Source organism: Elephas maximus, chromosome 15 (assembly GCF_024166365.1).
Source record: "Elephas maximus indicus isolate mEleMax1 chromosome 15, mEleMax1 primary haplotype, whole genome shotgun sequence".
Taxonomy (NCBI): Eukaryota; Metazoa; Chordata; class Mammalia; order Proboscidea; family Elephantidae; genus Elephas; species Elephas maximus.
Genome location: NC_064833.1, coordinates 22843347 through 22857124, shown reverse-complemented (window position 1 = coordinate 22857124; position 13778 = coordinate 22843347). Strand labels below are relative to the sequence as shown.

The window sequence follows — 13778 nt, the reverse complement described above, 5'->3', positions numbered from 1 at the left end:
ATTTCTGCCTACTGAAATCACACCTGCCCAAAAAGCTCTCCTCAAACTTGGTGGATAGGTATATTATCAATACGCACAAAGAAAGGTATCAAAAGACATAAAAAGATACATTAGCAGAATGATCAATTTAAAAGTTATTTATTAAACAAGTTAAACACAACTAAAAGTATATTTAAAAGTCTACCATTATTGGAATCCTTTTGAAATTATTCTGGGAATAAGTATTTTGTCAAACGTTATAATGATAAGAGAAATGATAAAAAAAAAAATAAAACAGGTAAAGAAGACATTTTTAAACCAACAATAAAACACATTATAAAATAAGAAAAATAAAAACACACAACCATACAAACTGTTCAAGTATGAAACCAAAACTTTTCATGTGTCTGTAAATGCTTTTGGTTTACACTCGTGTGACGGCAAATTGTCTTTGTCCAAATTAATAAACAGCATGTAAATTCACCTGTGCAAGGTACCACACTTTGTGTTTTACAGAAATAATTTTAGAAAGAACATGTGTTGGGTATGTAAGTATTTTTAAATTGTCCACACTTGGCAAAACATATTTTACATATGAACATATTTGCTTACACTCAATGGGAGGAAAAAGCTGCCTCACCAACAAACGAACATAAAAACCTTGTAATTTAAACATCTTGATTTGAGAACTGTAGATTTGATAGTTCAGATAAAATTCCAACATCATAATCACCAAATGGTGCTATCAGAAGATAATCGTTCAAGATTAAAAAAAAGAAAAGAGCTGCTCCTGAAAATTCTAGTTTTTTAGGAAAGAGAAAATATATTTTTATTCATAAATTCTGAAGTTTAGCTTCTATGGTCAACACAAAAAACAGTGCAATAGAGGAAGATGACTATAGAAACGCCTCCGCCTGTTCAGCAGGTCCACATGGTGTTACACGCTATCTCGCTGGCCACAGTGGTTTCAGCACAGGTTTGGCAGGTGCTTCTGTTTCCAACGTAACTTTGCTCGCTAACACCCACCGAAGGCTTAGAGATGTACCTGGCTTTGGCAGTGCACACGGACAGCACCCTGTGAACGGGGCTGCCCGCAGCTATGAGGGCCACAGGACAAGAAGTTTGCTGTGTGTGCGTCTGTTAAAGAGGGAACAGGATAAAATGGGCTAGCCAAACTAGAAAACACATTTTCCCAATTAGATCTCAACTGTATAAATAATGTAAATCAAATGTTCAGAATTTAAATGGGTTCTGAATTTCTATGAGGCATCTCTTGTCTCCTTTCCTTCCCTTTACCGTCCTTCATGAGGACGAAGCTGTCTTACACACACTCCACCGGACGCCGAGGGAACGGTCTCTCCGCGGCCTGCTCAGTCGGAGAGGGAAGGGGAACGGAGGGCCCTGCCGCCGGCGGGGCTGTGGTAGGTGAGAGGCGGACGCCGAGGGAACGGTCTCTCCGCGGCCTGCTCAGTCGGAGAGGGAAGGGGAACGGAGGGCCCTGCCGCCGGCGGGGCTGTGGTAGGTGAGAGGCGGACGCCGAGGGAACGGTCTCTCCGCGGCCTGCTCAGTCGGAGAGGGAAGGGGAACGGAGGGCCCTGCCGCCGGCGGGGCTGTGGTAGCTGAGAGGCTCCTTGTCCTTCCCTTTACCGTCCTTCATGAGGACGAAGCTGTCTTACACACACTCCCCCGGACGCCGAGGGAACGGTCTCTCCGCGGCCCGCTCAGTCGGAGAGGGAAGGGGAACGGAGGGACCTGCCGCCGGCGGGGCTGTGGTAGGTGAGAGGCTCCTTGTCCCTCTCCCTGCTGTCGTGCTTGTGCTTGTGCTTGTGCTTGTGCTTGTGCTTCTTCTTCTTCTTCTTGTGCTCGTGGTGGTGGTGGTGGTGGTGCTCGCCGTGTCTGGAGGCGGCCGGCTCCTTTGTGAACGCTGAGAGCGGAGCTGCCCCTGCCGGATGCACACTCAGCTCCAAAGGGGACTGCTCCTTACCTTCGAAATTAAAAAGATAAAGATCAATTCCTGTCAGTAACGAGGAAAGTGAAACTCAAGTAAGCGGGAGCTGACCCTTCTCAATCCAGGCGCTGAGCTTTTACGGAGCCCTGGTGGCACAGGAGTTAAGTGCTCGGCTGCTAACCAAAAGGTCAGGGGGTCGAACCCAGCAGACGCTCTGCAGGAAGACGATGTGGCAGTCTGTTTCCGTAAGGGTTCCGGCCTCGGAAACCGTCTGGAGCAGTCCTGCTCTGCCCCACAGGCTCGCTACCAGTCGGCATTGACTTGGCAGCAATGAGTTTGTTTTTTGTGTTTTTTTTTATAATACATAAGGTCACCATGAGTCGGAACCACCTCAGCGTCAACTAGTAAGAGCAACAACAACAGGATATTTAGCAACGCCTGGAGGCATTTTTGGTTGTGACAAATAGTGGGGACGAGGAAGTGTTACTGGCATCCTGTGCGTAGAGGTCAGGCATGCTGCTAAGATTCCTACAACGCACAGGTCAGCCCCCACAACAAAGAATCCTCATTCCCGGAATGCCAGTAATGGGAATGTCAGCAATGGGCATGTCCGCAATGGGCATGTCAGCAATGGCAAGGCTGAGAAACCCTGCTGTACAGTAATCTTTGTAACTGTGAAGCTGATCAGACTATCTACTGAAAATTCAGTTGCTTCTACTGACAGAATAAAATCCAAACTCCTTGAGTTTCAGTTCAGCAGTTTCCAAAAAAAAAAAACTTTTTAAATGCAAACTAGCCCCCAAAACAGGAATTTTTTTTCCACAAAAATAAGACTTCAGTGTAGTCCTTCCTTTCTTCCTCCCCCCCGCCTGTTTCCTCCTTCCTTCCGCTAATGCCACACTGAGATATGTAAAGCCTTTTCAAAATTCTTGTGTATGTGTAAATGCTATTCCCTGTGCCCAGAATGTGCTTCCCTCCTTTCTTGTCTGACACACTCACTTGACAAACATCGGAGACTCTACTGAAACTGGGATAAGTAGTGATGAAATGGATAGATCTCAGCCCTCCTGAAGCTTACAAACTAGCAAAGAAGAAATTGAATACGTACACCTGAGTAAGAAAAATACAAAACACAAGAGTGAAACAGGAGCACAACAAAAAAACAAAACCAAACCCAGTGCCGTGGAGTCGATTCCGACTCATAGCTACCCTATAGGACAGAGTAGAACTGCCTGATAGAGTTTCCAAGGAGCGCCTGGCGGATTCGAACTGCCGACCCTTTGGTTAGCAGCTGTAGCACTTAACCACTACGCCACCAGGGTTTCCAGGAGCACAACAGAGGGCTTAAATTAGTGGGGGAATCAGAGAGGCAGTCTTCTCTGAGGAGGAAATGTTTAAGGTGATGCCAAATGGAGGGGGAAGGGAAAGGAAGAACATTCTAGGCTTGTTAATAATTAAAGCTCACCTCAAACGTCATTTCTTTGGGGAGTTTTCCCCAAACTGTCAAAAAGAATTAGTTTCTTCGTGTTCCCACAGCATCTTGTTTCTATATTCATACTAATAATAGCCATCACACAGGCCTTACTCTGTGCCAGGCACAGTTACACATATTTGCTGATTTAATCCTCACAACAACTCTGTTAGACAGTACTATTGTTATCACCACGAGACAGATGAGGAAAGCAGGGCAACAGAGAGATTAAGGAACTGGCCCCAAGTGACACAGGTAGTACTGGCAGATCTGAGATATAAGTCCAAAGGAGCCTGACTCCAGAGTCTACGCTCTTAACACTATGCTACAGGGCCTGTCTGCACATAGCATGTTGTACATCGCAGTATAGCTTCTTATCTTTTGGTCTCTTCTATCAGCTCGGGCACAAGGATTTTGTCTGTTTCATCTTTGTGTCCCAGTGTGTGGCACAGTATCTAGCATCCCCTATAGCGCCCGTCAAAGCTTGCTAAAGAAATTAATGAATTAATATAACAGAAGTATATAGTAGTCATATTTTTTTAAACTTTGCCCGACTTAATATAATTTTAAGGTAAAAGGTTAAAGCACAGCTTAAAAATGAGTGGTGCCTAAGCTAGGATGGGCCTCAAGTTCATTCACTCAGCTGGTATTTATTGACAACTCTACTTCCTTTGTGCCAGGCTGTTCCAATTTTTTAGAACAAGTAGACAGCTCAGACAAAGTTTCTGTCCTCACAGATTACTCACATATTACTACCACAAAATTATATCTTTATTTTAATCATGATTTTTTTTACAAAAAGCTGACCAAATAATTATGCAAATGATAAATAAAGAGATTATATAGTGAAGCAAGTTTGGGGCTCTGTATCTGCTGTAAGAACTGGTACCTACACATGCTTCAGAAGAAGAAAAAAATTGGAGATTATCTAATTTATAATCAGTCAAGTGTGTCACTATATAGTTTTAATTTATGTTTTAAATAAATTAACAATATGTTGCTGATTTGACAAACATAAGAAAATAGGCCCTTACACAACAGAATACACAGTCAGGTAATGAAGAGCAGTAATAAAGAGATTTGAGAGCCTCGTGAACAAATTCCTTCAGTTCCATCTCATTATTTGGTTATTCTACATCAACAGACTTTGCAGTTCTCCAGTTGGCTGTCTGCACTCATGGGAGTCTGATGTCCTCTTCTGCACTGAGGGAACGCTCATTACTAATCCCAAACACCAGCCAAGCTACGTGGATCGCAGAAAAGCCAATAATTATACTGGAGCCTGCACTTCCCAGCAGAGGAAGCTGCCAGATGAACGCCTGAGTGTACTGGGACGTACTCTTTTCCAAAGAACAGCCACTTACAAAAGTGGATTCAATCTCTTGCCTAGTAGCCTCATGCTTTGCACAAAAAACATACTGATTACAAATCTTTCATTTCTCTTTATTTGCGTGAAGCTGATTAAGAAGAAAATGGATCAGCTAGCTCCAAGAATAACAGTGTTAGGAACCAGGACTCCCAGGACAAATGGCTGATTCCAGGTGTGGGTCAGAATATTTATACCATGAGCCCGAAACATCTGATTTAGTAGCACAGAAGTTAAAGTCATGTCAAATGGACTCTAGAATCATTTTAAGAGGGGGCTCTCATTGTTCAAAGACAGCATAATTTGACTACTGATAAAGATAGTAATTGTAGTGGGCTGAAAATGCAACAAATATGTTTAAATCCAAGAGAAGAGCTGACCCATCACCAATGCAGGATGCTAGTCAACCAACTCATTACTTTGAAAATTATTAAATAAATAATAAGCCATTTATCTTTCTTTTCCTATATGATCTATACCACTGGGTAATAGTAGGTGAGGAAAAATTTAGCTTTATAGAAATAATTCAGCTTATATATAAGAACGGAAAGATGAATTGGAATATCACCATTTGCAATCTCTAATGACTTAATGGATCTAGGCCCTGAGCATCTAGCACTGCTAATATCATAATATAAGAGACTCAATCAGATATTTTATGCCTCCAGATGGAAGATCACACCACCACCTGTGAACCTGGATCCATTTAAGTTTCTAGATACAACTACAAATTTACAGGAAATTAAACATGTTAACTACACTGTAGGTATACAATTCGCAAAATTCAGACTTGAAAACTACAGATCAAAAACTTGGTTTGCTCGGCAAATTAAATGTCACGGAGGAAAAAAAGAGAGAAAGAGGGAGACTGAATGGAAATGTTAGATTAAAAGAGATGTAAAGGGCATATCAGCCAACTGCAATGTGTGGACCTTACTGGACACTGACGCAGACAAATTGTTGAAAAGAAGAATATAATCTATGGCATTTATGACTCAATTGAGAGTCCCTGCGCGGTGCAAATGGTTAACATGCTTGGCTGCTAACCGAAAGGCTGGAAGTTTGAGTCCACTCAGAGGCACCCTGGAAGAAAAGCCTGGCAATCTACTTCTTAAAAATCAGCAATTGAAAACTCTATGGAGCACAGTTCTACTCTGACACATGTGGAGTTGCCACAAGTCAGAGTATACTTGAAGGCAGCTGGTTATTTGGATGAGTCAAATGAACATTTAAACTATGACCAGATATTTAACAATAGGAAATAGCTTAATTTTTTAAGGAGTGATAACAATATTGTAATTAAAACCAAAAAAACCAAACCCATTGCCATTGAGTCAATTCCGACTCATGTGGTTAGGGTTTTTAAACGTCCTTATCTTTTGGAGATAGTTACCAAAATATTTACGAATGAAAAGATATGACGTGTGGGATGGCCTTCAAAACAACTCAGGAGAGTGGGAAATGAGTAAGGTGTTAATTAAACAAGAAGAGCCCTGGTGACACAGTGATTAAAGCATTTCACTGCTAACTGAAAGGTTGGTGGTTCAAACTCACACAGCTGCTCCGTGGGAGAAAGATGTAGCAAATCTGCCTTGGAAACCCTGTGGGGCAGTTTTACTCTGTACTACAGGGTCACTATGAATTGGAATCAACTCAACAGCACACAACAACACTGATTAAACAAGACTGACCATGAGCTGATCACTGTTGAATCTAAGAAATGGATACATAGGATTCATTATACCAGTCTGACTACAGTTTTCCTTAATAAACATTCTTTAAAAAAGAAGTTAAGGCAATTTGGCATTATCTATGAAACTCTTAAACACTACATTCTTTGATTTAGACATTTCACATCTAGAATTTATCTTATTAATTGTTCACGTATATGTAAAAAGACACATACTAAGGTACTGACTAGAATAGTGTAAGCGAAACATCCATCAAAACTTAATGTTTATTGACAGGGACCTGATTAAAAATATCATGGCATATACAACGGAATAGTGTGGAGTCACTGGAGCCTGGTGGAACAGCGGTTAAGAGCTACGGGTGCTAACCAGAAGGTTTGCCATTCAAATCCACCAGTTGTTCCTTAGAAACCCTATGGGACAGCTCTACTCTGTCCTTTTGCATCGCTATGAGTCAGAATTGACTCAATTGCAACAGGCTTGGTTTGGTTTGGTACGGAGTCACTTAAAAAAATGAGGAAGGTTTAGCTATACTGATACATGATATCGTTCAACATATATTGTTAACTGGTATTCAGAATAGTGTTCGTTATATATTCACTCATGCAAAAAATAAAAGATGTATATGATTTTTTATAAGTTGTTAGATTAAGCTAAAAGTTCCTGAAGTTTACATTTACAGGTTACAGATAGGGGTGATTAATATTTTTTTTTTTTAATTTTTTTTTCTAAAAACAAATCACGGGTTTTTTTTTTTAATCTGAAGAAAAATACTGAGAAAGGAAATGTATAATTCACTATAAAAGGGGGGACTATGAAGCAAACAATTTCAGCAAGATTATTAAGGAATTTTTAAATTATTAAAAAGAAAAAAATTATTTAAGGCAGACCACAAATTTTCCCAGAAACAATGAGCAGCTCAAGTAACAATGAAGTTGGCTGAAGTGCAACTTTATTTGATAGTCATTCACTACAGACTGCTGCTAACTGATCCTAGTAAAATGACATTCTTTTCATTAATTCAGTGACTTTTCCATTGCCAAAGAAAAGATGGAATAGAACGTAGACAAAAACAGCAAAACTGGCTTCGTTATCATAAAACTCACTAAAAATAAACATCACCAGAACAAACAGTTACAAAAAAGATAGGTTTGTTCTTAAAAATCTTGTTCTATCCAACTTAAAATCTCTCCTGGAGACCTAATAAATCACAATGTGGACAGGGGTTGGTTGCAGTCAATTTACCAAATGCAAAACAAACAGAAAGAGGCACTTCGTACAAGCCTAATGTGGAAGCTTTTCAGCTCATTTGATAAAAGTGCTGATAACAGACAGTAAAAAACCTACTAATTCTATTAAATGCATTTGCATTAGGTATGTGTTTTAAATTTAACACAAAACCGTAGTTTTCATCATGAAAAGTGTGAGGTCTGTTCTTTGGATTCTTCAGATCACTGTGAAAAATAAGGTGTACACTTAAGTCTTTACAATTTCAGAGAAGAAATTAAAGTCCATTTTTCATATTAGAGTTTTAAAAGACCTCTAGGGCAAGCTCTCAAGCTACATCCCCACCCCCACCATGCACCAGAATAGTGCTTTTCTGACTTATGCAAGAAGGCCTTACATAACCCAGCAACCCTAGCTAGGCAGCTGCAGGAACTTGACTGCTCTTCTTCCCTAAGAAACCACTAGGGATTTTCCTCTGCTCCTTGTTCCTCTCACCCCTACTTTCCTCTTCATCACTACAACCCCTGCAGCACGCTGGGAGACAGAGCAGGCAACTCAGGCCTTCCCAGTGGTGGGAGGAGAAGACATGGTACGCCTCCCCCATCACCATGGGAGCCACACAGCCCTTTCTCCATGCTCCCTTCCTTTACCTCGGGAACGGGGAAGGAAAGAGTAATGAAGGAAAATACTCCTGCCACTTCTCTGTTCTTACCCCAAGTGGCTTAATCTACCACCACTTATCATCCCCACCCTAAAATACTCTTCTCATTACCGTATGTAAGGAAAGAGAAAACTGGAGGGAAAAAGTTAAAAAGTAAGCCAAGATCTGTCCTCCTTTACTTGACAGTTTCCATCCCTTCTTTATCTTATCTAAACCCCCGTTCCTTTTCTATCCCTCCCAGAGGAGGTTTGCAACACATTCCTGGTCACCCAATTCTCAATTATCAATGGCTCCCTGGCTCTAAGACCCTGTCTCAGGTATGACTAAAGGGGGCCTAAGCAGACTGCTGGGTGTAGGGCAAGAGGCATCCATGAACTGGAAAGCACATGCCCTTCTAAGAGGACCTCCGAGTTTCATTGGTGCACATGGAAAGACAGTCCTAATTCTGAGAAGTCTTTTTCAAGAAAAGCCAGAAACCTAGATTTTTATGGATAATCTCTTAATTTTTAAATGTTGCCAACTCATTCAAAATTTTTGTAAGACTTATACAGACCAAATAAAAGACGTATCAGTTGGATAGGCTGAACATGGCTCATTTGTGAACTCTCATTTAGAAACTCTAATTTTTTTTTGAGAGGTAAGCAGCTTCCCTCACCAGTGCTCTATCTCCTCTCCTGATCCCTTCCTCTCAAACCCAGGCCAAGGCGGCTACCACAGTAGACGACTTGCAGCTTCTGCAGAAGACAAGAACTTCCTGTTCTTACTGACCACTTAGGTTAGCTAAAGTTATGCTTAGGGCATCCCAAAAGAAGAGCTCCAAGTGCCCTTTCTCCTAAAAACACTGTTACACACCGTAGCTAGGTTTGATACTTCTATTCTTCACCTATGTGTGAGTTAAATGGGCTTTTGTTGGGATAGTTTGAGAAGGTATCTATGAAGTATAATGATGTGTCTTATGTGAAAACTCATTTAGAATTCCAAAATAAAGACATATATATATAAACCTTTGGAATTCTATCATTTGTAAAATGAAGATTTTCTAAATTTTAATAATGTTGCTATTGAATTTTAAGACTTGCTTAGTGGTCTTAGGGTACTGAATAATTTAAAAGAAATTATAAAGACACATTAAAAAATATATTTGAAATTAAGTATCTCTGGCATACAATTTACTTTATGATATAAAAGGGTCCTGTATTGAGAGCAGACAAAACTCAAATTTTAATGCTTTCCTATTCTCCAACTCTAGTCTCGCATCAAAGAAGGCCGGTGGCGCAATGGTTAAGCATTCAGCTGCTAACCGAAAGGTCTACACTTCAAATCCACCAGCTGCTCCTCAGGAGAAAGATGTAGCAGTGGGCTTCCATACAGATTACAGCCTTGGAAATCCTATGGGGCAGTTCTACTCTGTCCTACAGGGTCACCGTGAGTTAAAATTGACTCGATGGCAAAGGGTTTGGTTTGGGATTTTTATACTCAGAGCAGCCAAAGCTCACACGCTTATGCTTTCCTATTCTCCACCACTAGCCCTGCATCTTCCACTCCCCAGTCTTCCAGTATGAGGTCATGAGAACTACAAGGCTCTAAAGAGAGGTACAAAAAAAAGTAAAAATGTAACTTTTACAGCACTATGAAACAATGATACCAAAGCATACTGGTATTGGACTTGCTTCTACATAGGCTAAGGTGTCACATCGCTAAGAAAGAACAAACACACTCAGATTCTTTTTGGAATAGGAGTTGATCTGACACTTGGAAATTCTGACAGAACTTTTGTTTATTTAAGGGCAAAGAAGATGGGCAAAAACATCACTCTCAACTGTATCAAGAGGTTTGAAACTAAACTTTACAGTTTTAAAAAATCTAGAAAATTTCTTCAGGTATTATAAAATTTTAATAAGTATAATGATAATAAAGCAAAATTACATCAAAAACAAAATCAAGAAAATACAAAACTGGCAAGGGCTAAAAAATGTCAAAGTTCATTCATCAAAGGAAGTGCTACTATCCTTCTGAAACGTAGTTTGTGTGGATCTGTTATAATAAATGAAGAAACCCTGGTTTTACAACGGTTCAGCACGCGGCAGCTAACTAAAATGTCAGCTGCCGGAACCCAGTAGCTGCCTCTCTGGAGAAGACATGGCAGTCCGCTTCATAAAGACTGCAGCCTTGGAAACCCTATGGGGCAGTTCTGCTCTGTCCTGTAGGGTTGCTAAGAGTCGGAACTGACTTGGTGGCAACCGATTTTTTGTGATAATAAAGGCATACAATGCACCGAGAGATTAAAGCAGCCAACAGTCTAGGGTCTCAATACTAAAACATTCTGAGGTGTTGATTTGTTTGAAGTCTCTTATCAACCACAGTTGATCCCTAAGCTCCTCGACTTAATAAACAGTCCTTTTTTATTTATATCATATAAAAACATGGTTTATACAAGCAAAATCCATCAGGTGGAATGTAACCAGAAGTTGACAGATTTTAAGGTCTGACTAATGACTTCTGGAACAGCTTTTCTTTAAAAACGACTTTGCTTATGTATCTTGTTTTTACTTCCTGTTCCTCCAAAACTTAAAGACCAAATCCCTGTTTCATGGTAGTTCATTCAGCATCAAATGCTTACTCTTTATCTGGATTATAATCTTTTCTTTGTAAACAACAGGGGAACAGAAGACAATGTGAAATAGTGGAATAGGTAACAAACACATCTGAATTCTATTACCTTTTATAAACTTAAACTCAATTAGTATGAAATAATTTACATAGGAGAATGAACATGTTAAAGTTTTCAAGGCTTCATGACTGAATCATCGATTATATGACTTTTAGGGAGGAAAATAAATGGTTGATTTTCGTATTTTATAAAGGTGAAAAAGGTACAAATTTGATAGTTTCTATGGAAGCTGGCATATGTCATATTATAATACTCTTAGAAAAAGCACTGCAAGGAAGGAGCAAAATGTTAATATAATGGTCATCTTAAAACAGCATAATGAGGGATGATTTTTTCCCTCTTCTTCCTACTTTTCTGTTATTTCCTAGTGTTCTATAATAGGAATATACTGCTTTTGAAATTAAAACAAGTCTCATTTAATATAGTCTTTAATGTTAGATAATATAACATTATTGTGTTGCAAGAAAAGCTAGTCCCAAGATTTATATTTTTTTCTAAGTACTTTTTTTTAAGGCAATGAATACCCTATGAAGTCTAGAAATTTGTTCTCGAACAAAAACATAGAAGTAATTTTACCTGTTCCTTTACGTGCAAGCTCCATACTCCATGGGGGTTTCGTGGTGGGTGTGCCATCGCAGCCTGATGAGTGCTGGGGTGCTAAAGCCGACCGGGAACTAGCTGGCCGAATTTTAGAGAGCCCTAAAATACCAAACAAAGGGGAAAAGGAATTCATTTCTTTGTTTCTCAAAAGAAGAAAACAGCCTGACAGGCTTCATAAGTTAACCTTAAAACCAGAGGCAGTTCAACCACAGTAAAATTCTAATAATAAAAAGAATACCGGCGGAGCCAAGATGGCGGACTAGGCAGACGCTACCTCGGATCCCTCTTACAACAAAGACACGGAAAAACAAGTGAATCGATCACATACATAACAATCTACGAACCCTGAACAACAAACACAGATTTAGAGACGGAGAACGAACTAATACGGGGAAGCAGCGATTGTTTCCAGAGCCTGGAGCCAGCGTACCAGTCAGGTACGGCACAAGCACAGAGACCTGCTCCACCCCCCTGAACTAACCCCGGGAGGGGGACTAGCCGGTTCCACGGGCGGCGTGGGACGCAGCCGTTAGGAGAAGTCCACGGGAGGCAGTGACTGATCTTGGAGCAGAAAGAGCAGCATCCGAGCCGGGGAACCGTCCCGCAGGGATTTGGACTGCACGCAGGTACGCCATAAACACGGAGAGTTGCTCCACCCCCTGAACTAACCCCGGGAAGGTGACCAGCCGGGTCGCGCGGGCGGCGTAGGACGCAGCCGGTAGGAGAAGTCCCCGGGAGGCAGCGACTGGTATTGGAGCGGGGAGAACAGCGTTCCAGCCGGGACACTCGGTCGCGGCACAAGCACGGGGAGCTACTCCACCCATCTGAACTAACCCCGGGAGGGGGCCCACCTGGTTCACGGGGGCGGCACGGCCACGCGGCTGGAGGGACGAGAAGTCCCCGGGAGGCAGCGACTGATTTTGGAGTCGAGAGTGCACCGTCCCAGTAGGGGAGCCTTGACGCTGGGCGTGGGGCTGGAAGCGGAGGATCTGACCGTGACTCCAGCGGGCCAGACCCCCTGGGGGCAATCTCCACACAGCCAGCACACATAGGCGACGCGCCCGCGGGAATCTCAGATATAATAGTCATTCCAAGCAAGACAAGCAACTCTGGCTATATTCTGAGGTGCTACTCTCCTATCTCTCTGTTCCCTCCCCCACCCTCCCCAGGCGGCTTCATTAACATCTGAATAGCCTGAGCCAGAGGGAGAACTCTGATAGGGATCTGACTGCTGTTTTTTTTTAGCGGATTTTCTGGAAAAACTAGTTTCCCAGTGATGGCTCGGAGACAACAATCCATATCAAACCACTTAAAGAAGCAGACCGTGACAGCTTCTCCAACCCCCCAAACAAAAGAATCAAAATCTTTCCCAAATGAAGATACAATTTTGGAATTATCAGATACAGAATATAAAAAACTAATTTACAGAATGCTTAATGATATCACAAATGAAATTAGGATATCTGCAGAAAAAGCCAAGGAACACACTGATAAAACTGTTGAAGAACTCAAAAAGATTATTCAAGAACATACTGGAAAAATTAATAAGTTGCAAGAATCCATAGAGAGACAACATATAGAAATCCAAAAGATTAACAATAAAATAACAGAATTAGACAACACACTAGGAAGTCAGAGGAGCAGACTCGAGCAATTAGAATGCAGACTGGGACATCTGGAGGACCAGGGAATCAACACCAACATAGCTGAAAAAAAATCAGATAAAAGAATTAAAAAAAATGAAGAAACCCTAAGAATTATGTGGGACTCTATCAAGAAGGATAACCTGCGGGTGATTGGAGTCCCAGAACAGGGAGGGGGGACAGAAAACACAGAGAAAATAGTTGAAGAACTTCTGACAGAAAACTTCCCTGACATCATGAAAGACGAAAGGATATCTATCCAAGATGCTCATCGAACCCCATTTAAGATTGATACAAAAAGAAAAACACCAAGACATATTATCATCAAACTCACCAAAACCAAAGATAAACAGAAAATTTTAAAAGCAGCCAGGGAGAAAAGAAAGGTTTCCTTCAAGGGAGAATCAGTAAGAATATGTTCTGACTACTCAGCAGAAACCATGCAGGCAAGAAGGGAATGGGACCACATATACAGAACACTGAAGGAGAAAAACTGCCAACCAAGGATCATATATCCAGCA

The 13778-nt window shown here is 41.2% G+C and overlaps 1 protein-coding gene across 2 annotated transcripts in view; it reads right to left on the bottom strand.

Annotated features, from left to right (window-relative positions):
• Positions 1-216: 216 nt before the first annotated feature.
• TAF2 (TATA-box binding protein associated factor 2) overlaps positions 217-13778 on the bottom strand; it is a 94018-nt gene continuing 80456 nt past the window's right edge. For both annotated transcript variants that reach the window (XM_049853493.1, XM_049853494.1), the window contains 2 exons: positions 11591-11713; positions 217-1963 (listed from right to left, as the gene is read on the bottom strand). In XM_049853493.1, the coding sequence (XP_049709450.1) occupies positions 1701-1963; positions 11591-11713 (386 nt within the window). In that variant the 3' untranslated portion in view covers positions 217-1700. The remainder of the gene's footprint in view (positions 1964-11590; positions 11714-13778) is intronic.